This window comes from Oncorhynchus mykiss, chromosome 7 (genome assembly GCF_013265735.2).
Source record: "Oncorhynchus mykiss isolate Arlee chromosome 7, USDA_OmykA_1.1, whole genome shotgun sequence".
Classification (NCBI taxonomy): domain Eukaryota; kingdom Metazoa; phylum Chordata; class Actinopteri; order Salmoniformes; family Salmonidae; genus Oncorhynchus; species Oncorhynchus mykiss.
The window spans coordinates 13484219-13511700 of NC_048571.1; the positions used below are offsets into that span (position 1 = coordinate 13484219).

At 45.9% G+C, this 27482-nt stretch overlaps 1 protein-coding gene across 2 annotated transcripts; it reads right to left on the reverse strand.

Annotated features, from left to right (window-relative positions):
• Positions 1-2294: 2294 nt before the first annotated feature.
• Positions 2295-26471, reverse strand: LOC110527339 (probable ubiquitin carboxyl-terminal hydrolase FAF-X). 2 transcript variants are annotated; one of them, XM_021608551.2, is made up of 42 exons: positions 26108-26471; positions 22525-22782; positions 21743-21980; positions 21522-21634; positions 21218-21436; positions 20973-21088; positions 20640-20891; positions 20116-20254; positions 19770-19922; positions 19241-19552; positions 18913-19049; positions 18557-18781; positions 18286-18399; positions 17888-18116; positions 17376-17683; positions 17009-17249; positions 16668-16817; positions 16460-16580; positions 16163-16293; positions 15777-16055; positions 15423-15548; positions 15157-15315; positions 14857-15023; positions 14466-14574; positions 14100-14246; positions 13812-13958; positions 13477-13684; positions 12995-13215; positions 12546-12742; positions 12224-12397; positions 10178-10319; positions 9834-10037; positions 9201-9647; positions 8785-9053; positions 8413-8638; positions 5615-5744; positions 5336-5521; positions 4887-5107; positions 4561-4806; positions 4152-4364; positions 3935-4036; positions 2295-3838 (listed from the first exon to the last, which is right to left on the reverse strand). In XM_021608551.2, the coding sequence occupies exons 2-42, from the start codon at positions 22621-22623 to the stop codon at positions 3677-3679; spliced, it is 7779 nt and encodes a 2592-aa protein (XP_021464226.2). In that variant the 5' UTR covers positions 22624-22782; positions 26108-26471; the 3' UTR covers positions 2295-3676. The 2 variants fall into 2 exon arrangements, with proteins under 2 accessions (XP_021464226.2, XP_021464225.2); XM_021608550.2 differs by having other exon boundaries at positions 4143-4364.
• Positions 26472-27482: the final 1011 nt, after the last annotated feature.

Here is a 27482-nt window from a genome sequence, read left to right on the forward strand (position 1 = left end):
TGCAGCAGAGGTAACTCTGGGTCTTCCTTTCCTGTGGCGGTCCTCAGACTGCACTTGAAGAAACTTTAAAAGTTCTTGAAATGTTCGATATTGACTGACTTTCATGTCTTAAAGTAATGATGGACTGTCATTTCTCGTGGCTAATTTGAGCTGTTCTTGCCATAATATGGACTTGATAATTTACCAAATAGGGCTATCTTCTGTATACCCCCCTACCTTGTCACAACACAACTGATTGGCTCAAACGCATTAAGAAGGAAAGAAATTCCACAAATGAACTTTTAACAAAAGTTTATCTTCAGGCTGTATCACATCCGGCCGTGATTGGGAGTCCCATAAGGCGGCACACAATTGGTCCAGCGTCGTCCGGGTTTGGCCGGGGTAGGCCGTCTTTGTAACTAAGAATTTGTTCATAACTGACTTGCCTAGTTAAATAAAGGTTATATATAATTTTTTTTAACAAGGCACACCAGTTAATTGAAATGCATTCCAAGTGACTACCTCGTGAAGCTGGTTGAGAGAGTGTACAAAGCTGTCATCAAGGCAAAGGTTGGCTATTTAAAGAATCTCAAATATAAAATGTATTTTGATTTGTTTAACACTTTTACTACATGATTATGTGTTATTTCATAGTTTTGATGTCTTCACTATTATTCTAAAATGTAGAAAATAATCAAAATAAAAACCCTGAAATGAGTAGGTGTGTTATATTTGTTAATACATTTTTTTTTAAGGAAGCCTTTTAATCAATCACCAACCTACTCTTTTTGTAGTATTCCCCTGCTGTTTCAAATTGTGACATAACAGGTAGCTGCCTAGAGGCTACTGTACTGACACTCCTTGTTATGTGAATGCAGGGTCCCAAAATGTAGGTGTCCTGAAGTCTCTGCCAGGAGTTCTGGACTTCTATGGCACAGGAGGTAGAGTGCATGGTGGATGCATCAAAACATTAAGGTCACTGGCTCGATGTTTTCCTGGCTGCTTTGGTTTTAGTCAGATAGGCCTGGACACTGGTGCTGATAATTCTACATTCATGACTTTGACTGGGGAAGGAACCTTGACTTTGTCATATTAGGTAGAGATCGAGGAATGGATGACAGCTGTAAAGTCTCATTATGTCAACACCACATCCCCTTTGCCTTTCTAATAGTCCTTGGGAGAATCTCAATTGCAATTTCTCACCTCCTCAAAACCCATTGGAGGTCAGAGGGGAGGAACTTCTGGCTTTCTCGTCCAATGACATTTGAGGAGGCGGTGAGGAGAAAGGAAGCGAGGTGTACGCAATTGAGATTCTCCCCTTGACATTCCTCCTGCGGGTGAGAATGAGCTAGAATAAACAGTGCCTGCTGAGAGAATAGATGCCAGACATTGTTGCTTCAAAAGCAGATCTAGTGTCAGTTTTCACCTACTGAAGGAGGATAGGGATGGGGTAAAGTTGGCTGTCTGTGGATCAGTGGCTGGAAACCTGCTGTGGCAGACCGGCTCATCCCTTCAGAGCGTCTGCTCAAAGTTGGGTTTATAAACTGTGTTGTAAAGCTTGTCTGTTTGGTTCATTAGATTGACAAGCACAAGGTTATATGGGGGCAAAAGAAAGGTTACTCAATAATAAAGTAATTTCCTCTCCCTTGACTCCTCCCCTTTATCCATGCTAATCTAAAAACAAATGACAGGTGAAAGTTTTTTTTCTTTTTACAGTGTGGTGTGTATGGGGGGGGGGGGGGGGGGGGGAATAACCATCCATGCATGTTTCACAAAAAAAAAAAACTTGAATTATTCAAACAAAATAAGGCAGATCTGATCCTGAAATAACACTTTACACAAAGAAAATGCCTACATAAACAAAAAAAACAATCTGTTAGACCTTGCAGTCTAAAAAAATGATGGAATAAGTGAGAGGAGAGATGACCTGTAGTGCTTTAGGGCAGGGCCTGGAAGGATGACATCAGTCCATACAGCATTCTAACCACACCACCTCATTAGGTCCTAATCTAGAACCATCCATAGTCTTGTCCTCTCAGGAGGTTCCCGGGTTGCCCCTTTTTTCTCCCCAGTATGCTTTTTGTTTGGGGGATGGGGGGGACGGGGAGACTGTTTCCCTCCTCACCTTGCGCTTCCACAGCTTGTCTGTATAGGCCACAGTTTTAGCAGACATCTTGTGTCTAATCCCTTGGGGCAATGCCATTTACTGTTGGCAAATTCCCTCAACTAGATATTGTTGTCACTTGTATGTCCTTTTTTTGCATGCATTAGGTATTTACAATGTATCATAGATGAAATATGAAACCACTACAATGTAAAGATTGCATTTTCCATGTATTCTTGGTAGTGGGCACACTGCTGTACAGACAAAAACAACAACTTCGAAGTGTGAACTGTAGCTCCAGAATTCACAATCACACCATGGCCAAAACTATTGTTAGCAAAATCAGTTCAGGGCAGATGGAACTCAAAACAGTTATTAACAAAGTGTTTGTTTTTTTAAAGAAATGGACCAAAAAGTTCCTCTTCAATTACTTCCTACTTCCTTTCAAATCAGCAAAAACAACATCTAGGAAATTCAAATAAAATAGTCTACGATTCTTCATATCAAGGGCTTCTTTTTTTTGCAGGGATTTTGCTTGTTTCAGACAATTCTCCTAGTAAAACAAAAAACAATTTACAACAAACCACGCATTCATGTTACCAACTGAAACACAGCCATCTACTTTCGTTGCAGATAGAATCCTAGAAGAACAATCAGAAACGCTGGGCGAGTCAGTTAGCTTGTTTACCAGCAGTTACTGTAGATCATGACCCTGCTTTAGAATGCTTCATCTGTTATTCTCAACGGACAGACATTTGTAAGACTGTAGCTGTGTTCAAGTAGGACAAAATGTGGAAGGGAAAAAAGTAAGAAAACCAAGAAGCAGAGTTATTTTCACTTCAAGTGAGCAGAGATTAAACAAGCCTTCACCCACCCCTGCCATTGTCAACTGGTGCACACAGGGTGATACTGGTTTAAATTCTTTATTTCAACATGTCCTCACTGCGAGAGAGGCGTTTGAAACCTACTATAGTATAGTGTTGGAACAGATGACTGCATCAACCAAGACCCGGTCAGCCAGTCACATATTAGGGGCCAATCCAGGACAGCCTTGCCTCATCATTGCAGTTGGTTGGGAGGGAGGTCGAGGGAAGGAAGGTTTTAACGATTCCAAAACATTAACATGTACCCCTTCCCTTCACCATTTTGTTTCAGTTCCTGTACACACATTATTGTTTTCATCTCAAAAGTTTCTCAAAAACACTGTACACACAACCCTGCAGAGGTATGTTTTCTTCTCTGTCAGCAGTGACGTGTCTCCATGGGGCAGAGAGAAAGAGAAGGTCGAGACTCTTCCAACTCAAAGTTCTAGAAATCATAGAATTCCAATTCTACGATAGAAACAGAGACACTTGAAGAGCTTAATTGGCCCGATCCAGAGGGCAGGAGTCAAGGGTCAGAGGTGACAAAGAGGACGCTGTTCCTCCTGGAGAGAAGAGAGCGCTCCGGCCTGGGTCTAGTCTTAAATCGACTGTTCGATCAACCAATCAATAAACTGGGTGTCTTGAAGGTATTGAGTGATATTAGTGTTCAAAGAGATTTGGTGAGGTGAGTTGCAGGTTAAGGGGGTTTGGTTGCCCTCGTGTCGTGTTGTTACTCTTTTGTCGTCTGTACAGCGGGCGGGGGCGCCACGGGCCCCACCTCCTCTGTGGTGCTCTCCCAGCTCTCCTGTGCTCTCTGTGGGGGCCGCTGGGGCGTGTTCATGTGCTGGGCAGCCGGACCCGTATAGGGCTGGGCGTGGGGGTGGTTGTTCTGCTGCAGAGAGACATGGAAACAGGGAGAAAGAGGTGTCAGCATTCAATATGAGCATTCTGTAAATTCTGGAGCAGTGCCATAAAGTGTGTGTGTTACCTGCTGAAACTGCGTGGCAGGAGCAGGGTTATGGGGGTACAGCGCTGTGTCCTCGGGAGGGGAGGAGTCGTGATCTTCTGTTGCCTCCTGATCATCTGGCTCCTGAAAGAAAATACAGACAATGGAATCAGCCAAGGAGAGCTCTGTTACATTACCACACACACACACACCGACAAAACATGCAAACACCCATCCCACGCGCACACACCTTCCGTACCTCCTCGGGGCAAAGTTCACAGGCCTTGGCCAGGGTCATGCGTGCGGAATGTGAGCGCTCCAGGAAGTACCCGTTGGAGGTCTCGTTGCTCTGGACGGGGGGAGACCAGTTGTTGTAGGTGTACTGGGGGTTCCCTGTGTAGGGCCTCCTCTCCAGCTCGTCCCCCAGCCACTCCACCGCCCACGTCCACTTACGCTTCAGGTCCCCGTTACTCTGGGAGCACAACAGAGAGAGACGAATAGAACTGTGTTAACATTAGAACTATTCCTGATACACACCATTCAAGATATCCAGACACAAACATATTGCACATATCTGAAACACCATTCTAAAATGACTGATCTGGTAGGCAGAGAGGAGAGAGAGGTGACTACCATATCATATCTAGTCTACTACTGTCATGGTTTACCTGTAGTATCTGGTAGGCCACAGTACAGTTGCTGAACAGAGCCACCATGCACTTGATACACTGGTAGGCCCGTTTCTGGTAGTGGTTCTTAGAGCGCTGAATGGTGTCAAACAGGCCGTCCCTGTCGTCTGGTATACCCTTCAGCACGTTGTGGATCCTGTGGGTCTGCCAGGAGTCCTCTATCAGCAGTATCTGCAGCAGCAGGTCCAGGTAAGGCCTCAGCTCATACGTGTAGGAGTACGCCACCTAGGGGTTGAGACAGGTAGGTGGGTGAGGGAAACAAAAACGCCGTGTGTGAGTGAGAGTCATCCGTGTTAACCCCTTACCTGCCAGAGCAGCTCAGACAGCACGGTAGAGGAGAACTGGGGGTTTTCCCAGCAGCTGAAGCGCAGCAGCTTGACCGTCTCCTCAGAGTTGCTGCAGTCCTCGATGATCTTCTTCACATAGCTGGTCCTAACGAAGAGGATCTCTGACACCAGCTGTTGCAGGGGCATGATGGGGGTGGTCAGGTTGGCGTCTCCGTACGGGTTGGCCAGGGACGGGTTACCTAGAGGATAGTGAGATACATTTATATCTATTTGGACACTTCGCTTCATTCTAAGAACGCAAATAAGAGTAAAGAAACAGGAGAGAGAGAATGACAGACAGTGAACCCGAGAGAGAGAATGGAACCATTAGAGAATGAATGAAACAGAGATAGAGAGAATGAGAGAGAAAGAAAGGAGAGCAGAAGAGACAGCAACCACAAGGCGGTGACAGAGAGAGTGAAACATACCATTGATGGAGGACTGCATGCGTGTGGAGACGTCACAGCAGCGCAGTAGCTGGGAGACCACAGCGTAGAGCTTGGTCAGTTCTGCATACTGGTACTTTATGGGAGGGCCAGGCCCCTCGTCTAGAGCCACCAGCATGAAGGTAGCAGGGACACTCAGCTTCAACAACTGGGTCTTCTCTGCCAGACCTGGGGAGAGAGGGAGGGAGGAAGAGAAACCATGTTTTATTCCAGCAAGAAACAAACCAACAGTGTTTCTCCTGCACACGCACGTCGTCTTACCCAGGTTGGCGTACATGACGAAGAGGTTGAAGAACTGCTGCAGGTGTCGGCCGTGCTCTGACACCTCTCTCCTGAGCAGGTTCAACACAGCCCTCAACAGGTGATCACTCAGACTCAGGTTATCACAGCCCTGATGCAGGAGGTCAAAGGTTACAGGTCATTTTTTTAAATTTACCCATGCACCCCCCCCCCCAGTCGGCCAAATATATTTTTGTATTTTTTACAGCTTTTCTGCTACATGTATGTACATACATTTAGCATCAATGGGACTTTTATATAAAGCAGTCACCTAACAATAATATATTACCAACCATAAACTCTTTAATCCCGCCCCTCAGCCACTCTCAGCCCATCCCACCTATCACCATAGACCTCAGCTCTTTAATCCTGCCCCTCAGCTACTCTCAGCCCATCCCACCTATCACCATAGACCTCAGCTCTTTAATCCTGCCCCTCAGCTACTCTCAGCCCATTCCACCTATCACCATAGACCTCAGCTCTTTAATCCCGCCCCTCAGCCACTCTCAGCCCATTCCACCTATCACCATAGACCTCAGCTCTTTAATCCTGCCCCTCAGCTACTCTCAGCCCATTCCACCTATCACCATAGACCTCAGGTCTTTAATCCTGCCCCTCAGCCACTCTCAGCCCATCCCACCTACCACCATAGACCTCAGCTCTTTAATCCTGCCCCTCAGCCACTCTCAGCCCATCCCACCTATCACCATAGACCTCAGCTCTTTAATCCTGCCCCTCAGCTACTCTCAGCCCATCCCACCTATCACCATAGACCTCAGCTCTTTAATCCCGCCCCTCAGCCACTCTCAGCCCATCCCACCTATCACCATAGACCCCCCTCGTTTGGTTTCCATGTGCCATATATTTTTGAATTGTGCTCTTTTACATAATTTAACCTTTCTAAAAACGAATAGTATCTACAGATTGTGAGCTAAAGATGAAAACCTTTCCCACAAGTTTTATAATATTTAGTGACTACGGCTTTCCAAATCGCCAAACACTGCGATTTGTAAGGTTCATTTTAATTGCACGTTATGATTTTTTTAACCATTCCGTGAACCTGTGACCAGAAACAAGCTACATTGAGGCAATACCAGAATAAATTATCTATTGATTTTGTCTCTTTGCAGCAAAATCTACAGAGCTGGGATTGTTGTACACCCCTTATATATAGCATTCTGTTGGTGCAAAGAATTTTATATAATTTTAATTGAAAAACAATAAGTGTTGAATCAAGTGATGTTTTTTGTACCAGTTCATAAACCATGTGCCATGGAATCGGTACATCGAAAATCTCTTCCCATTTATTTACATCCTGTATGGCGCAACATTTTTGTCCTGAAATGAAACTGGTATATTTTTCTATTTATGCCAGTTCCTTTCAGACAATTTGTATCTTTAATATCTGGCAGGCAAACAAGTTCCCTACCTTCTCCCTTTTCTACTTGCCTCCTCCATTTTTGTGGTAGTGCTGCAATCAGTTGGTTGTAAATTTGGATTGAGCAGATACTCCCATATATTTTCGATAGCTGCATATGTGACATAACTCTTCCGTTTCTAATCGTAATATCATTAATAAATACGATTTTAAAAAAATGTTTCCGTAAAGAATGTATTGTTTTTTTAAATAATCAGCATATTTGTGTTTAACCGCAACATTTGTTCTATCATTTCTGGAGGATAAAACTGAAATTGTAACCAGCTTTGTATGGCTTGTTTAACAAAGGGAAATACTTTAAACAAAATGTAATTTTCAATTCATCAAAAATTAGAATTTGTAATCTGTATGAAGGCAAAAAGTACATTTTTTAACAACGGATGAACCTTAATCTACTGGAGAACCATTTTGGGTTTAAGTATAATTTATAGATAGTGCCTTGCGAAAGTATTCGGCCCCCTTGAACTTTGCGACCTTTTGCCACATTTCAGGCTTCAAACATAAAGATATAAAACTGTATTTTTTTGTGAAGAATCAACAACAAGTGGGACACAATCATGAAGTGGAACGACATTTATTGGATATTTCAAACTTTTTTAACAAATCAAAAACTGAAAAATTGGGCGTGCAAAATTACTGAAAACTGTTGTTCACAAATGCTCTCCATCCAACCTCACTGAGCTCGAGCTGTTTTGCAAGGAGGAATGGGAAAAAATGTCAGTCTCTCGATGTGCAAAACTGACAGAGACATACCCCAAGCGACTTACAGCTGTAATCGCAGCAAAAGGTGGTGCTACAAAGTATTAATTTAAGGGGGCGGAATAATTTTGCACGCCCAATTTTTCAGTTTTTGATTTGTTAAAAAAGTTTGAAATATCCAATAAATGTCGTTCCACTTCATGATTGTGTCCCACTTGTTGTTGATTCTTCACAAAAAAATACAGTTTTATATCTTTATGTTTGAAGCCTGAAATGTGGCAAAAGGTTGCAAAGTTCAAGGGGGCCGAATACTTTCGCAAGGCACTGTAAATGAAGCTGTATTATTTGCTCATATGATTTTTAAAAACGAGTCATCTGGAGTAGGCAGTGCCATTAGTAAGTAAGTAAATTGTGATAGGACCAAAGAGTAAATCAATATGATTTTTCCATAAATAGACAAGTATTTACTTCTCCATAGTTGCAGAATCTTATCTATTTTTGCTAACTTTCTATTGAAATTGATTGTGGTAAGTTCATTCATATTTTTTGAGATGTGAATACCAAGTATGGTCATTAGTATTACATCACACACTTTCTCTACTCTTTCCCTCCATCTCTCACTCCCCCTTTTCTCCCTCCGTACCTGTGTGGACCCCTCAGGGGAGCTGGTGGGGACGGGGCATGGCCCGTCCGCCAGGGAGAAGTGGGCGATGAAGACGATGAGTTTGGCGAAGGCCCCCCGGACCTCGGCACTGGGACACTCCAGCAGGTACTCAGAGAAGCGCGTGGGGTACGCAAACAGAACGTTGTGGGCAAACCAGCAGCGGACGTTCTTACTGTGGCGCAGCAGGATGCACAGGGCGTCATACCTGAGAGAGAGGGAGAGAAGGTGAGGGAGGGAGGAGAGTAGACAGAAAGAGGGAAAAGGAGAGAGGCGAGGGAAAGAGAGTTACAAGGCTGTCTTGCAATATAAAGAAAGCACACACTTTCTCCCTCTCACAGACAACCCACTCACCAGTCACCGGCGGGCCCCCGGACTATTTTCTTGGTGTGGAACCCGGTGCTGAAGAGGAACCTAGCTGCTAGCTGGATGCTGATCATGGCTATCTCCTCTGCCTCTGGCAGCAGGTGGTCCTGACCCGGGGGAGGGTTGAGGTAGACGCTGTTGCAGGTCAGCAGCTTCTTGACGAACTGGAAGTACTCCAAGCTGTACTGCATGCGGCTGTGCATGAACTGGACATTCTGCTTCCTCACACTGCATTCAATGGCCCCCGGCATCGTCACCTGGGAGGGGAGGGGGAATTCATTAGTACGGTTATGAGCATTACGTCATTATACATACAAACAGACTCATTCACACCCACAGGTTCTCGCCTCTGCACTTTATCACACACAAATACACACTATCACACACACAGTCCTGATCCCCACCTGTCGTGGTGTAGTGGGAGACACAGTCAGCTCTGAGATGCACCTGGCCAGCTCTCCGTCTGCCTCCACTGCGGCCCCTCCCCCTGCCGCGTCCATCCTCTCATAGAACAGGATGTAGGCATTCCACCATCTCTTCTGCCTCCTGTAGGACATCTTCTTCATCATGTGGTCAAACACCTCTCCCATGTACTCCCCCCCGAAGCACTGGCTCTTCATCTCCTCGTCGTCGTCCATCTTGCACTCCGTCACGTCACCGTCGTCAAACTTGTACCAGCGCTCCTTCTGCCCGCTGTCGGCGGAACCGCCGGTGACACCGTCTCGCTGGCTGATATAAGAGTAGTAGTGGCCGCCGCTGGCCTGGCCCGAATGCACCAGCACCCCCACCAGGCGGTACTTAGAACTGCAGCCTGGCGGGTCGGGTTCCGATGGTTCGTTCTGCATGATCATCTGAGAGGAAAAGGAGGAGGGAGGAGTGACTGACTAGAGACAATGTTTGGACTAATGATGAGTTTCCTTGCCAATGCTGCTTCTGTTTACTCTTTTGGGGTTCAGGCCATGGTTTCTGTTTAGAACTTTGTGAAACATTTATAGAGCTCTAATACACAAATCAAATTTGATATAAAAGTAATCTACCTGGCTCTCCGGGTTGCCGTCATCACCCTCCAGCTTTGCCACCCCGGCTACAGTGTAGGGCTCCATGTCCAGCTCCCTGGGGAACTCAAAGTAGTCGTTGAACTTGATGGCACACTCCCTCTCCCAGTCGTAGTCAAACCTTTTCAGCTGGATGGCCAGCACTGGAGGAAGCTTCTTTATCAGCAGACGCTTCACTGTATCCACCTGTAGTGGATAAAACAAAACAGTAAGAAATGTCATCCTAAAGTATCTATCCATATCAACACTGCTATTTTGCAATGGAATGAAAACAAAGGACTGAGTACTCAACAGGAATGATGAAGGACAGGAGAAGAGTGAGGTACCTTCTTGTTACACTTCTCACAGTGGTATGCGTTGGCTCCCTCCAGCAGGTCTCCTTTGACGTACTGCTCCATAGAGTCCAGCAGGTTCTGGTGGTTCCTGATGTCCACGTTCAACGTGGTGAAGGACTCCTCACATTCATACCTGGGAACAAGATGGTGGAACAGTTTCACTTATTAGATTTCATGCCTGTGATAACTGAGAACTATGTGGTGCCATTTTGTGTCACTAACCACGTTTCCATCCACATTTCTGAGAGTAGTCATACCGTATATATACACACACTTAAAAACATTTGTTTTGATCACGACAGCTAGTTTTAGTACAATTGTATAAATGGCACCATAGATAATTTGTTCGTTCAACATGGTGGGATCTTTGTTAAAAATGTATTTTGCGAGAAATGCGCAAACATTTATATAATAATCATCATATGGAAGTAAACTTGGAGTCATGCGATGACACGGTGTGGGTCCTCCCACTACGGTTCAGGAAACCATGCAGTTTATTAAGCTACAGATTAAAGGTGATGAGCTTGACGCTCCTTTCCAATAAATATCATGGGTCTTATTCTGGTGACAAGATGGTAAATACATGACTGCTGTTTAACAAATTTGTAAAAATTCTCTCTTCTCCAGAATAATGTCATCATGTAGACTAGCCGACCCACACTGACTCAGAGCTGTTAGCTGGAGCGCACATGTCAAGACCAGAGTAGGCATATTGTCTATTTACCACAACAGTTTGTGACAAAACTAATGGTCGAGTGGAAAATCCAATGGAAACATTGCACTTCAGATTTGTATTCGATACATGAGAAGTTCTCTTTAGGGATAGGGGGCAGCATTTTCACTTTTGGATAAATAGCACGCCCAGAGTGAACTGCCTCCTACTCTGTCCCAGATGCTAATATATGCATATTATTATTAGTATTGGATAGAAAACACTCTGAAGTTTCTAAAACTGTTTGAATGGTGTCTATGACTATAACAGAACTCATATGGCAGGCGAAAACCTGAGAAAAATCCAACCAGGAAGTGGGATATCTGAGGTTTGTAGTTTTTCAAAGCTTGGCCTACCGAATACACAGTATCGGTAGGCCAAGTTGCACTTCCTACAGCTTCCACTAGATGTCAACCGTCTTTATAAAGGAGGGGCTCATGAGACCTGTTTGAGTCAGTGGTCTGGCAGAGTGTCTCAGGCGCGTGACACGCGCTCCCGACAGAGTTAGCTCTCTTTCCATGGCTTTTCTTCAGACATAGGAATTCTCCGGTTGGAACATTATTGATGTTTTATGTTAAAAACATCCTAAAGATTGATTCCATACATCGTTTGACTTGTTTCTAACTTCTGTTGACTCCAAAATGGCGGATATTTCTCTGGCTGGACTGGGTTCTGAGCGTCATTCTCAGATTATGCTTTTTCCGTAAAGTTTTTTTGAAATCTGACACAGAGGTTGCATTAAGGAGAAGTCTCTTTAATTCTGTGAATAACACTTGTATCTTTCATCAATGTTTATTATGAGTATTTCTGCAAAATCACCAGATGTTTTGGAATCAAAACATTACTGCACGTAACGCACCAATGTAAACAGATTTTTGGATATAAATATGCACATTATCGAACAAAACATACATGTATTGTGTAACATGATGTCCTATGAGTGTCATCTGATGAAGATCATCAAAGGTTAGTGATTAATTGTATCTGTATTTCTGCTTTTTGTGACTCCTATCTTTGGCTGGAAAAATGGCTGTGTTTTTTTGACTTGGAGGTGATCTAACATATGTTGTGCTTTCGTTGTAAAGCATTTTTGAAATCGGATACGATGGGTAGATTAAGCGAAAAAGTACATTTTGTGTGCACTACGTCATCACGCACTGATTTTATATCTAAAACAAGTCCATTTGGTGGGAATACCACACTGGTGGGAAAATGCACATATTTTCTTTATGCAGGTTTTAGAATATTTGCATAATAAAATCTGGAGGATGAGTGGTCGTTCATTCGGTTCCACCAGTGTTAGTAAGTGGATGAAAATCACTCACCTGTGTGGGCAGTCACGGCAGATTTTCTGGTCGGCAAAGGAGCCTCCCAGCACCTTGCTCAGCATGGAGGAGTGGCCCATGGCCTTCAGAGCCTCATCCAGACTGTCCACTAAAGAGTTGAAGAACTCCAGGGCATCGTGCTGCTCTCGCAGATTCACCGGCTCACCCCATAACCTACAGGAAAGAGATCGATAGAGATAGCTCTTAGTCTTCCAAGACCATTTGTGTGAAATTGGTTTCAAAATAAACAGCTTGTAATCGGTACACCACTACATTCCTTGACATTTCCTTGTTTTACCTCAGCCTGCTATCGTTAGCTCACCTGAACTGTTTCCAGAAGCCTCGGGGTACGTAGTACTGCAGTCGGGAGGAGGCCAGGTGACCAAAGATGACCTGTAGGTGGCGTAGCACCCCAATGTTGTACTCCTTCCTGTCTTCCGACTTACTCAGCGAGGGCTTGTCGTCAAACTGGTGTTGGTAGGGGAACACCTCGTCCCGCACCGTTCCGTCGGCATTAGTCTGAGGAGGGAAAGTAACAATACACCGGATGGATTATTTAAGTTCAAAATGTACATCTTGGTTCCTCTACACAACATCCATAAACACTCGGTAATATGAACTTCAGAGGGATTTCATTTCCCTAGTCCCTTAGCTCTATACCAAGGGTTGGGGCTGCCATAAAAAGCATCTCAGATTGTAGCTTTAAGCAAGTCATTATGCAATTATTCAATCTGAAGAGTGAATACAGTTGATTGATTCCCAGTCAGTCACCTCGTTCTCCTGCTTCTCGTCCCCGGACAGTTCATCGTCCACGTCGGTGCCGGTGCCCTCCACGGCCAGGACACCGTTACGGATGGGCGGGATCATGTAGAGCTGCTGGATGACCGAGTTCATGTAGCAGGTGGCCCCCGCGTTCTTCAGCCCCACAAAGCCTTTGGTGGGCCGCGGCCCCACTGGGGGGAGATATTCCCACTCTGTCAGAGCCTCACAACCTGAGAGACAGGGAGAGAAGGAGAGAGAGCTGTTCAACGTTTATCCATTCCACATATATGATCAACACAACAATGAATATCAGAAAAACATTTATAATTCATTGAGGAGAGGTATAATTTACCAGTATAGATAGAGGAATATGTGAGAAAAATAATTAGGAATTAAGATCACAGATTAAGTGACTATGTAGTACATGTCTGTGAGTGTATAGTTGGTGTATCTAGGTAGTATATATCATTGAATGTGTATAGTTGGTGTACCTAGGTAGTACATATCTGTGAGTGTATCAACGATCTGCCTGAGATTCCGGACACAGCCGACCGGCAGAGCCACCAGCAACTCGAAGCCGGCGTTGATGGAGGCGGGGCTGCTACAGACAGGGATGGCCTGCTCTGTAGGGAACTCCCCACTCTTCACGTACTGCAGGTATACGATAGACGCCGGGAAGATGAAGTCATCTATCAACTCCTGGAGAAAGAGTGGGGTGAATTAACAGAATGGACAAAGCATCATCTTATGGTGGCTTGTCCTGTGACTATATTGAGTGAACTATTTGGCAACCATATTGGATTTCATAAACAACACAATGACCCACCTTTATGAGGTTGGCCCCACCCTTCTCACAGCCAATGTAGTACTTCTTCTCTGGTGTCTGGAAGGCCAGCAGCTCCTTGGTGACCCCCAGGTGACCTTCTAGAATGGTCTCCTCCACCCCCGTCTCTCCTGTCCGCTTCACCTCATCCTAGTGGAAAAAACACCAAACTGCCATTTAGCGGTAATATTTATGAGAGATATGAAAGCCCATCTTAGGTCTTCTCTAAACTACATCATATTAAACTGCATTTAATTTTCTAACAATGAAAAGACTTCTCTTGTCCAATACCCTGATCTTCTTGAGCCAGTCGATCTCGTTATTGAGCAGCGCCTCAGCGTTGGGCAGGTTGATGTTGCTGTTGTAGGCGTAGTTCAGCAGGTGCCTCAGCAGCGTAAAGTAGTCCCCTGCGTGCTTCGCCCTCTCCTTTGCCGTGCTCTGGAGGAGAGAGGAAGGATACGTGTTACAACAACAAGGGGTCCCAATGGAGTGGGGTGAAGAGTTTCAGTGTGTTACATTTCCTCCTCTAATGATGAAGGCTGGGATTGAGAGCTGGTAAACTGATCCGAGGTCTGTCCTTAAGGGCAACTTCTACCCAGAGCCAAAGAATGACTATTGTGTCAGTAGGGGAGAGTGAAGAGATGGAAGGATACTCACCCCTAAAACGGTGAAGAGGAGGGTGATGAAGAATAGGAGGGGTCTGTGTCCCATACAGCACCTAGTGGCCATGAGGAAGAACTGCTCCTGAGCCATCTGACGAACTGACCTGGGGACAGACAGGGAGATGACAACAGGTTCCTTTCACCGTCAAAAGGTGCTTTTGACATCGTCAGATGACAGTTTTATATGGGCTTGTTTTTGTGAGATTAAGTTTGAACACCAAGGGGCGGTTTCCCCGACACAGATTATGCCTACTCCTATTATAAACTCAATGGAGAATCCATCATTGAAAATGCTTTTCAGTCCAGGATTAGTCTGTGTCCAGGAAATGCCCCAAATGAACAGATCCACAACACAGACATAGATTAACAGCCAGATGCAGACATACTTGCTGTGGCAGTGCAGTAGCAGGTCTATGATGTAAGTCTGCCAGGCCTTCTCCTTACTGAGTGTGTCCAGAGCGGTGGGCAGCAGGGCAAAACACAGGGTCATGATCTCCAGTGCCTCACAGCACACCATCTCATCCTCCCCGTCCGGCTCATTACCCGCGTTCGTCTGTAGAGGTGATTAACACACACCGCTGTGAGTTTATAAAAGATACAGAAACTCTCCATACAAACCCCTAGAAGTATGCAATACACACCGTAAAAACCAAGCACACACCATCTCAGTTTAGAAAGGGTTTTACCTTCTCATAGATCTGACTGATCTCTTCATTAGAGCTGAAGACCAGCTGTACCGTGCCACAGCCTGAAGCCCACACGATCTTCTGCACCGCCCGGATCACACAGAGGTCTGGGATGTACTTGGATGCTTGGAAGAAGTTCTGGGAGTTCGGGGGCAGAGACTGCCAAAAAAAGTGAGCAGACGTTTAGTCTTACTCTTTTTGACTAGCTGTTGTTACCCGGTTGAACACATGTGTAAGCACTCGTCTCAATAGACGGGCCGTCTCACCTCGTCAGAGATCTGTTGGGCCAGTCGTATGGCCACGTTACGGAGCATGCACTCAGAGGCGGGGTTCGGGATATTCTGTAGAGCACTCTGGAGGACTAGGGCCTGGTCGTGGGTCACCTGGTTGATCTGGAGAGGAACAAAAACAGAAGACAGTGGATTAAGAACACCAGTCATATTCAAGCTCATTCAAATACACAGTGAAGTTATGTTTGAGGTGATCATGGTCTGTCCATTCGGGGTCTGGTAACAAGGGTCCTGCTACTCTCATTGTTCTGCACTCGTCTAAGCTGTAGTAACAAGGTTTTCCCCGTATTTACAGAGGTAATATAACGGCAATACAATAGCGTTATTTACTGGTGATGCGGGGCTGGTCCCCTCCACTACGGGCTGGCAGGCCTCGGCCACAGCTTTGACGTGTCCGAACCCCACGGCGGTCAGCAGCAGCTTGGCGATCTTCAGGGCATTGAGGTACGCCCCCCGCCGCGTCTCCATGTCGGCCGATGGCAGGAAGTTGTTCCTGGTGAGCATGCTCAATACGAGCGGGAGGCCGCCGCTCTTCAGGAAGTTGTACTGGAAGTCGCTGGCGTCCTCCCCGAGGGTGCCGCTGGCCGGCATCAGCAACGCATACACCACCTGGGGAATCAATCCAATCAATCAAACGTGGCAGGAGGATGTGAAGAGTGTAAGGGGTAATGAATCGATCACGTAAACCACCACACACAGTGGTGTGTGTTACCAACCTCAGTGAGGTAGAGGACTTGTGAGGGCGAGGGGCCAAAGAAGCGGGAGTCCAGTGTGGGGCTCAGGCTGTTCTCTCCCAGTTTGGCATGATCCAGACAGATAGCGCGCAGGTTCTCCACGGTACCGTTGTCTACACACAGCTCAAACAGAACATCAGTCAGTCAGGACAAATCATTTCAAACCACAGTAAGAGAGAGAGACGCAGAGGAAGGATGAGAGATGCTGTTTTGGGGCCACAGAAGGACAGCAAGCTATAATGAGAAAGAATGAGAGCGTGAGAAAGAAAGACAGTGTACCTGGAGGCATAAGCTTCATGAGAAGCCTGGCTCCATCTCGCAGCAGAGGCATGTTGAGGGTACAACCCAGGTCTGCTACCTGCCACAGGAACGAGATGTAGCGCAGGTGGAGAGACATGATCTAGAGAGGAAGACGATACTCAGGAGAAGACGACACATTTGACATTTCTCACGTGAGGAAAGGTGTGTGTGTGTGTGTGTGTCTTACCACTCCAGGCAGGCAGCCCTCCACCTCTGGGTTGGGTCCTTCGCTGAAGTGGTTGCCGTGGTTACTGGGCGAGGCAGTGGAGGAGTCTGAGGAGCTGTCAGGACTGGAGGGCACGGTGGCACTCACCTGGGTCAGCTTGGCTGTGATCAACTATATACACACACACACAAACACAATATACCAATTTGAACCAAACGCTAACAGATACACTGTGCTTTCATCATCTAATCCCAGTAGATTAGTGATTCCAGGAGGGAGTAAAATTGTATTTAAACACATCGGAACTAAGCCCTAATTCAAAACCAGTGCTTGGGCCATTGATTACGAAATGACTAGCTCACTGCTTTGTCCTTGAGGTTGAGCTGTCCAATCAGCTTCCTGTCATCCGCCGGGTCGACAACCTCCCCGCCAATGAAGAGCTCTATCTTGGTGTGCGTGGCGTTGGCCTTAATGCGTGTGAGGATGCCGCGGCGCACCGAGCCGATGGTGTCATTGGTGTGAGACCAGATGTCCAGGTCATCCACCTGACGACCCTGGTTAGGGAAACGCACGATCAACGTGATGTGCTTCCCCCGGAACGCCCTGAGAGAAAGAAAGAGGGATCGGTCTGTCAAAATGTTGGCACGGAGTCTCTGACAACCTAAGTTAGACCTCGCTTTCACAAGTGTGTGTTGTGTGAGTCTGTGTGTGTGTGAGTCTCTCTCCTACCTGGACATGGGCAGTATGGACCTCTCCTCGTGGTAGTCGCTGTCACACTCATTGATGTACTCTTTGAGCACGGTGAGCACGCGAACCATGCGGATGGCCTCCTGCCGGGCACAGTTGATGCTGTCCTTGTCCCCGTCCAGGACACACAGCGTGTCATACGACGCCTTCAGACGGTCAAAACACAACTGGATGAAGTCCTCGTGGATCTCCACCTGGTTGACCTGCAGCTTGGGCCCCAGGTTGGTGTAGATCTCCTTCAGCAGGTCGATGGCTCGGCTGGCGATGTCATCAGTACCCTGGATCACCACCTGGTAGAACAATGCAAAGCTGTTTTGTGCACGATCCTCCTCCAGGGTTAATCCAGGAACCAGACTGTTGTCTATAAAAGCTTATAACAGCGATAAGAGGAGTTTTAACTCAAATGCCTCCCAAGGTAGTCCAGTCCTATGAGCTCCAGGTTATACAGTGTGTTCAGAAAGCTTTCGAACACTGATAAGCTGTTTAACACTCACCCTCCAGAGGTAGTCCAGTCCTATGAGCTCCAGGTCATCCATCATGTAGGCCCTGCGTTTGGCCACCAGTTTGCCCTCGCGGCAGTTGACAGCCTTGAAGAACCTCTCGAAGCACTTCATGCCGTTCTCCGTGAGCAGGGACGGGTCCAGCTGCAGAACATTGTTCTCAAAGAAGTCCTTGTTGATGTCCGGGTCCAGGTCTGGCTCATCTCCCATTAACTTAGAGTACCTAGAGTTGGAAAAGACAGTATAAAGACATTATAAAGGCTCATACTTGCTTATAACAAATGAAGTGAAGTGCTACCAATAACATTTGAGTTGAACTAACCTGGAATAATTAAAAAGGGAAATCATATTTAATATACATCAAAGGCTGGTCTCAACAAATGTGTACGTACCATTTGAAGCACGCCTCCCGGTCACACAGGAAGACAGCGCTCTCAGCCAGACACCTCCAGATCTGCTTGGCCTGAGGAGCACATAGCCACAACTGTCCGTCCTTCAACAGGAACCTGGAGAACAAGATGGTTCAAAGCAGTTAGACACTAACAGACGACTCAGAACGGCCACTATCATTCCCACAGACTGAGAAATGCCTCGCCGCCCAGAAAAGCAGTCAAGGGTCATTGTTTTCATCCAGAGATGCCTGGAGGCAGCCGCCTGCCTTACCTCAGGAAGTTGAGCCTCTCCTGGACCTCCTGAACATGACTGTAGCGACTTCCCACTCTGACCGTCTGAGGGTCAAAGTCTGCGTGTTCAGCTTTGGAGAACGGTCTCATGGTCTCCATGTAGGCAGACAGGTTCTCAGCCACCAGAGTGACCAGGGCATGGTTGTGCTGCAGCTGGTTGATCAGGTCATGACGATAGAACACATGAGGACTCCTCTGGGTCTGACTGTATGGGGAAGAGGAAAGGGAAGGAGAGAAATGTAATATTTCATCACAAGCTATGACTCAATAGGAAAAAGAGATGAGAGAGCGAGAGAGAAAGGGAGAGAGACAGGGAGGTGGAGAGTCTTTCGTTACCTGAGGTTCTGAGGAGCTTCCCCAAACAGGCTGCAGATCTCTCTGATCTGCTTCAGGGCTGGTATGACCCACTTGTCGTTGGTGCGCAGCTCCTCGATGAAGCGGTCTATCCACTGGATCTTCTGGGTGTCTCTGTCCTGTTGGAACACAGAAGCACAGAGCAGGGTCCTAGTCATTAGGGACCATCGTAGCAAAACATTTTGCAACAGAAAACAAAAAACAAGAGATTCTCATTTGACAAGCTTAGGTAGAGTGTCCCAGTTTCAGTCTGTTTTCTTCCATTTGGTGCCTAATGAATACAACCCAGTAGCAGTAACAGTAGTTTTACCTGAGAGCAGCTGTAGTCCAGTATCTTGATGTGTGCGCTGAGGGCCTGGTCCATGATGTCCACGGGGACGTCGTCACTGTGAGCCAGGTTCCACAGCAGGTTGAGCACCTTGTGGGCCATCACTCCATCCTTATCGTCCTCCGCCAGACGACGGATCAGCTCCAGCAGCTTCTCACGCTGCTTCTTACTCGCATTCGTCCAACTCTCCTTGAAGCAATCAAAGAGATGGTCGAGCTGCTCTGGAGAGAAGTCCCAGGCCAGTTTGGCCAGAAGGTCATGGACATTCTTCACTATGGCTTCGTGCTTACCAGCCTGACATAGAAAACAGACACAGAAGACACTTAGGCATGGTTCTAAAAACAACCCCTTCTCTCCCATAAAGGAAAAGGTCTCTCTAGCAAAATATATATTTTTCACAAATGAGAATAACCTGTATAGGTTCAATGAATAGGAAGTACATTAAAATTCAAGATGGAGCCATCCCCATATTGCTGAGACCCATTTTCCCATGACACATTTAACTCAGTACCTGCGCTGCCCAGATGTTGTCCAGGTCCTGCATGGTGAGGGCTTTCTCCTTGATGACGAAGCGGAGTATCTTCTCTAGTTTCTCTACGTACTGAGGCTGGTGGAGGCTGTCCCTCAGCACGATGGACAGGATGTGGTTCTGCTGGATCCACTCCTGAGAGAAAGGGAGAGAAAGACAAACGTCAGGCATAGATTTGCATTCCCGTGGAGAAATTCCATGTCCAATTTGACTGACGGGAATTGAACTGGAATTGACTATTAAACTCTGATGAGCAATTTAAAAGCGCTATACAAATCCAGTCCATTACCATTCATAAGGAGTAACTGTTAGGGGCTAGGTGACTCACCGCCATGCGTTCTGCCGTCAGCCACTCCTCCTCCTCCGGGTTGCCATGCCGATGCGTGTAGTAGGCCACACTGGCGATTACCTTGTTGACCTCGTTCAGGGCATTCATCTTGCCGTTGAATGAGGAAATCTGCAATAACCTGGGGACCAATCAACAAATTAAAAGCCTAACCATCTTATCGAAAAGGAAAATTCCACCCAAAAGCTATCTTTTGGTATTTGTTTCGTTAGTCCATTGTTGGCAGAGTCCCAAAATGTTTTGCATGTCAGAAAAATACCAGCTGTATTTTGAAAGTTCTGCATCTTGAAAAAAAAATTGCATGTTAGCAAACAAGTTTGGGACTATGTCAACAATGGACTAATGAAAGAAATACCAAAAGATAACTCCACCCAAAAGCTTTCCCTTAATAATAAAACAGCAGTTGACTGTCCAAAACACTCATCATACGAGGTGCTCAAACCCCAATGTGAATTTTAATTCTATACAATAACAACCTAAAAAGAAAACAACTGAAGGTTTCTCACCTAAGGATCATTTTCAACCTAAATATCTCCAAGTTCTTGACGGTCTCCTCCTGACCGGGCACCCTGGAGGCCAGGTTCTTCAGGGACTTGATGATCATGGACAGGGCATCGTTCTTGGCCTCGTTCTTGGCCTCCTTCTTCAGCTCCTCGTCCGTCAGGTTCTCCAGGAACTGAGGAACCATCTCGATCACTGGCAGGAAGTACTTCTTCACTGTGTGCAAGGTCAGGAACTCATAGCACTGGCCGAACGGCCTGGAGGGAAGACATACACGGGTTAGGACACACACATGTCCCTTACAAGTCCCTTACATTGGTCCATCTGCGCTAACATACTTGATGAGGGCGGCGATGATCTGCACGTTGAGTGCCTGTCCGCTCATGAAGCGGTCGTGTAGAGTCTGAAACCCGTTCAGCGTGCCAAACTTATTAATCAGGTCCACCAACCAGCCCTGAGAGGGAGAGGGAGAGAGAGAACAGTGAATGGCCAATCACTGGCGACAGCTTTATTCATGTTGAAAACTTGGACATACTGTATCAAGCGAGGAATCCTGAGTGAGTGAGGGTGAGTTGGGGCCTACCTTGGGTGAGCGAGGGTCAGGTGGGCGGGCGAAGAGCTCGTCGTCGGCCAGCGTTGCCCCGGCGGGGATGGTCTCAGAAGGCCGCGTGCCGTTGTAGATGTGGAACTTGCAGTGGGGGTTGGTGGCTGTGGCCAGTAGCTCCAGTAAGGGGAACCAGTCCTGAGGAAGCTTGGTCACACACAGCTCCACCAGCCGGTGTGTGTTGGTGATGATACACCTCTGGAGGGAAGGACAATCAGCTGTAGTTCAAACAGGAAGTGCTAGTGCGCGCACACACACACACACACACACACGAGGCCCTTACATGGATCTCAAACTTCCACCCACTGACAGCCTCGTCTGTGAGGATCTTAGTGAAGGAGATGGTCAGGCCGTCCCTGAAAAACCTCTGGCACGCCTCACACTTCACATCAAGCCCTGCAGAAAGAGGCAACGATTAAAGGCAGAAAACAAAGTGAAATCAATAGAAGACAAATGAAAAAGATGTCCTATATGGATGTATATTGTATACGATGATGGACACACCTTTTTTACATAAGTCTATAGCAGCTTCAAGTAGAACTTCTAATTCCCCCTTTGGCAGGACTGGGACTACCCATCGGGGCCTGTTGATCATGTCGTCCAGCTTGGCCAGGTCAGTGTGAGGGAAGGCAGGCTCCTCCTCCTCCAGAGCAGGGGCAGAGTCTCCTTGGCCCTGCTCCTCCTCCGCCGCCGGTGGGCTCACAGGAGACGGCTCCGTGGTCGACGGGTTGGGGGACACCGCCTGCAACGCGCACACACATTAATAGCAAGCATACTACAGACGCTGATTAAAAGAGATAAACGCTAGTTGGGAACACACACACACACAGTGAGGAAGGTAGGTAATTAAGCCTTGGAACATCACAGGAAGCACAAAGTCAAACAAACACAATTCATAGAGCATAAGGGACTAAATTAATTTAAAAAACATTAGATTATAAATAAAGCTTATTCAATTATGTGACATTAATTAGGCTTACATCAGTCATCCTGTCCACAGCTCAGAAACTCTTAAATTACAAAGAGCTTCTCTCATTGGAGAACATCCAGCTGTGGCCTCAACATGACTCATGCCGTTTCATACTAAAGATGAACGCCTACTACTGTCCTATGCTCCTCATGGGGCGATCGGCCTAAGTAAGTAAGTACTAAAGCATATGGCATTGCAGATCGCTCCATATTAGTCAGTCAACTTCACGCAGACATACAGTTGATATGCGGGTAACCTTGTTCACTGATAATTGGGGAACTATCCATAGATAGACACAAGTCACCCCGACACTCACCTGGGCCTGTGTGGGTGGGGGCTGGCTCTGAGAATCAGCGGGTGCCTGGCCCTGGCTATCATTTCCCCCCACGGGGGAGCCACGTGTGGTGACCGTCATGATCGACACAGGGCAGATCTTGGCAGTCTTGTCCGCTTTAGGTGGCCCTGGCCTGGGGGGGAATCACTGCCTGGGTAGGGAAGGAGAACCAGAGGCCGGCTGAGAGGGAACGCTCCGGCTGCTGAGGCTCAGGGAGGGTTGCAGAAACCATCGCAGAACCTGTGGGACAGAGACAGGGGAGAGAGATTTAGAATGGTTGATGCCCCATTTTTTCCCATGCATTTGGGACTGAGGCATGTGCATTTCAGCTAATCTGTGTACAATGTAGTGAACATCACATGGACAACTTCAGACCACTCTTGAGGTGTAAAAATAGCTGTGAAACAACACAGGTGCATCCAAAGGCCATGATTCCACAGTATGTTTGCAAGACAGGAGTTTTCAACTAAGCGAGACCAATTCAAATGACTCTCACTCTGCCACTATCTGGGTCTAGATATTAAAATGCTAATACGCATGCTTGACAACGGGGTGGAATTATTACATACAGACACACACACACACTAGCCCCAATACCAACAGACAGAAGCCCCCCCACTGCCATCAACTCTCCTATTTCCAGTTGCAGACAGCACAGGACTATCAACCATGCACCACACTGGCCTATTAATAGTCTCTGTCGAACTGGTTCAGAGATATCTAGACTGTGCAAGACAGTATACAGCTACTGGCAAACTGTTGATTGGTCACACAGAGCATGACCCTACCCTAACCCTACCCCAACTAACTGCAGCCCCTAGGTTACGCACGTCTCACTACAGCAAAACATGCATGGGATATTGAGGTTTCAAGATATCACCTGGCTATATTAGCCAAGCCTAATACAATAACTAAACAAGAACAATTGAACAAGGAGAACAAGCCATTGTGCACTTACGGACAAAAAATGTATTCTTAATAATTGCCCAAAATGATTAATAATAGCATATTGGATTGAATTCAGGCCATTTATGCTTGGCTGCCAGTGCCACTGACATAAAGTTGTGGTAGTCCAACAACGTGTCCCAGTACTGTAACAATGTTTCCCAACTCCAGTCCTCCAGTAGTCCCAACAGCACACATTTTTGTTGGAGCCCCAGACATGCACACCTGAATCAACTTGTCAACTAATCATCAAGCCCTCAATGAGTTGAATCAGGGTTTTTTGTCCAGGCCTATAAGACAAATGTGTGATGTTGGGGGGTACTGGAGGACTGGAGAAAGTCTGTGTAGAATATTGACCTTACACAACAGCAGAGTGACAAAGCAAAACATCCTAAATCACTATGAGTCAGGATGGAAGAGATAGGTTTAGGGCCTCAGGCTCCTTCAATCCACTCAAGTGCCTATGAGGGAACATTAAGATTATGGGATAGGGTTTCTGGGTAGGAAAGGTCTGTGTGTCTAGTTGTGAGACACTGGAAGTCTTGAGTCACATTAAGACAGTCTCCAGCTGAGTTACGATCCTCTGGGCTCAGTTTACAGGTTTATTATTGGCTGTCTTCAGTTTCCCGTCTTCAGATGTATCCGCTTCCATCTAATGGAAGAGGTTAGTATTAGGGAAGGGGAATCTGATCCTAGATCTGTGGTTTGGGCCGACTTCTACCTCAAGCATCATCAGGCAAGCCGGCAGGAGTAGGATACAGCTGACAGCTACAGTGTGAATGGAAGTTGACAAGCCAATCGGAATCAATGACCCAAGGAGCAAGAACGGTTGAGGAACCAATCAGATGAAAAGAAACCTTGAGTCTTGAGAAAGCACCTGACCGGGCCATAAACCAGGGTTTCCCCAACCCTCTCCTCAGCACCCCCAGACGTTCCACATTTGTGTTCTAACCATAAACCTAATTAAATTAGTCAAAGGCGTTATGATTAGTTGAATAACTGAATCAGTGGTGCAAGTTTAGGGTTAAAACTAAAATGAGAACTTCTGGGGGGGTTGAGAAACACTGGTTTTCAGCTTGCTGAAAATATAGTAATTCCAGCTGGCACAGCTGCCATGGCAGTGTGTATACACAGCTAGTATACGACAACTATTCAGGTCATCATGGTCAAGGCTTAGTTTTGCTGACTTGAGTAAAACTTGAAGACCAATAGACTAGCTAGGCATAGCTAGGTCATGACTGAGGAAACGCAGACCTTTCAAGTGAAATGAAGTCATTTGTGTCCGGAAATGCACAAATTAAGCATTTTACCAGGCCTCAAAATCGGCAACAATTACTTTTATTGACAATGCCTTGCTTGCAAATAACTAAAATCTAATATTTGTCAATAGATCCAATGCCAGCCCCCTCCTTGGCTAGCCTCAAAAACCGACACTAGGCAGAGGCAACTAGGGTCGGATTTTCAAGACTACCCTTGGCTCCACCTTCAGTTTCTGTTCTGGAGACAGTTTGATGCAGACAGACATGTCAAGACATTTGGACATTTCTTGTGACAGCCGTTGGTTTACAAGGAGCTTGGCACAAAGGAAAACATTATGTTACGACAAATGAGAAGGTTGCTTGCATGATGTGTGTGAATAAAAATGTACTTGGTCCTAGGCTTGCTAATCATTCTTATCACGATCCGCTTTCCTCACCAGAATCTCTTTCTGTGAGGACACGTCATTGAGTAACATTGTACAGCTAACTAATTAAATCAAGTTACTTGGGTAATGGAGTATAAGGAAAACTTGATTTAGTTACAGCAAACAACTCAATCTCAAAATAAGTGTCACTGTTACATTGTATGGTGTATTCTAGATATGAGAGACCGCTAACTAGCCAACAAATAACGTAGCTAACTACACTTGCTAGATTGCGTAGCATTAGCCAAATATTTCAAACAATGCGAAAATAACCAGCCTGCAAACACTGCCTGGAACACGGTTAATTGATGTGAAAAATAACAATGCAACAGGAGTCTGGACGATAACTAATGCATAACGTTAGACAAGGCCCATAACGTTAGCTAGCTAGCTACTGACAAACATTGCGAGGGCCTTATCCTTACTCAACATCGGTAGTAGCGCTAACATGCTAGTTAACGTTAGCTAATGGCGCTGCCGTCGCCACAACAATCAACAGTCTGTGTGCATTGGTAGGTTGTTGATCAACCACCAGCCCATATCTGTCAACACCACTAGTCCAAGAAGTTAGCCAACATCTTGTCTGGTTGAGACTGACCTTGAACTAGCTATGTGGAAACCGTTATATTTCAAAATCCAAACAATTAACAGGTTGGTATGGGAAACGTCAGCCATTTTGCCACAGCCAGAAATAACAGCTAACTTAACTAGCCAACGTTACATACAGAAACAAACCGGCATTTCAGCATTCATTCTGTCGATGTCAGACACCTTGCTTGTTATTACTCTTTCCTCTTTATCTAATGAAAAACATATGTGTAACGTTACACCTTGAAGCTAGACAGCTATAATGTTTCATTGTTAATTACTCAGAAATGTTATCTAGCTATACTAGCCAGTTAGCACCATTGTTGCTAGCTACCCAATGTTACTTACCCCAACATTTGATGCAACTTCCTTGAGTTGACTTGTCCTGTCTATGAATCGTTCTATTCTGGGTTTCGCTAAGTGTCAACGTGTGTTACATAATATTTTCATGCATGCATCCAGATCTGCTAATATGATCTCTCTTCCTTGCTTATTTTTTTGTCTGCACTTGGGTGTTTTTCCTGCGTCACCATCAACCCCCCTCTACTGTAGTCTAGCACAGTTTTCTCAGCCAGTCCGTGGTAAGCGCAGCTGACAGAGGCGGTGTTCGAGAGGATCCAAACCGTCATGTATCATGGGTGACTTGCTGACTGATCGACAAATAATAATGAGCAATTATTTACGATGTAAAGTTCCTTGTAGATCAGTCTGTCGGCAGTCGCCTGCACTGTCAGCGCCAATGTCGAACAAGCCCATTAAGGTAACGTTTTACAATTAAAGTGATAGTTCACCTCACATTTAGTTTGTCAAAAAGGTGCCTTCAGAAAGTATTCACACCACTTGACTTCTCCCAAATGTTGTTGTGTTACAGCCTGAATTTAAAATGTCTTAAATTTAGATTTTGTGTCACTGGCATACTGGCACACAATACCCAATAATGTCCACGTGGAATTAAGTTTTTAGAAATTTTTACAAATTAATACAATTTAAAAGCTGAAATGTCTTGAGTCAATAAGTATTCAACATCTTTGTTATGGCAAGTTTAAATAATTTCAGGAGTAAAAATGTGCTTAACAAGTCACTTAATAACTTGGATGGACTTACTCTGTGTGTAACAATATTGTTTAACATGATTTTTTAAGACACTGCATCTCAGTGCTAGAGGTGTCACTACAGACACCCTGGTTCGAATCCAGGCTGTATCACAACCGGCCGTGATTGGGAGTCCCATAGGGCGGTGCACAATTGGCCGCGCTGTCCGGGTTTGGCCGGTGTAGGCCATCATTGTAAATAAGAATTTGTTCTTAGCTGACTTGCCTAGTTAAATAAAACATACAATTATCTGTTTGGTCCCTCAGTCAAGCATTGCATTTTTAACACAGATTCAACCACAAAGACCAGGGAAGTTTTCCAATGCCTCGCAAAGAAGGGCACCTGGCCACCCTTCATCTATCAGAGAAGATCTGTGGACAGACTAAGTTCCACTGTCACCCAGGAGCCTGTGTCCATGGCATCAACTCCCTCCTGCCCACAGTTCTGGCCAACTACTCCAATATTGTCACCATCGTCACTCACGTAGGTTTTAACGACCTTTGTTTTAAGAGATCTGAGGAACTGAGTGAGGACTACAAACATTTTTAAACACCCTCGATAGCACAGGGAAGAGATTAATTATCTCTGGCCCCCTCCCGTGCTACTGAAGGGTTTCGGAATGATTCAGTTT

Excerpts from the sequence above, each read along its gene's own strand:
- LOC110527339 (XM_021608550.2), bottom strand. The coding sequence starts at position 22,623 with ATGACGGTCACCACACGTGGCTCCCCCGTGGGGGGAAATGATAGCCAG. Across the intron at positions 14,247-14,465 it reads TCCTCTTCACCGTTTTAGGG|AGCACGGCAAAGGAGAGGGC; the intron begins GTGAGTATCCTT and ends TCTCTCCTCCAG. Across the intron at positions 4,365-4,560 it reads TGGCCTACCAGATACTACAG|AGTAACGGGGACCTGAAGCG; the intron begins GTAAACCATGAC and ends TTGTGCTCCCAG.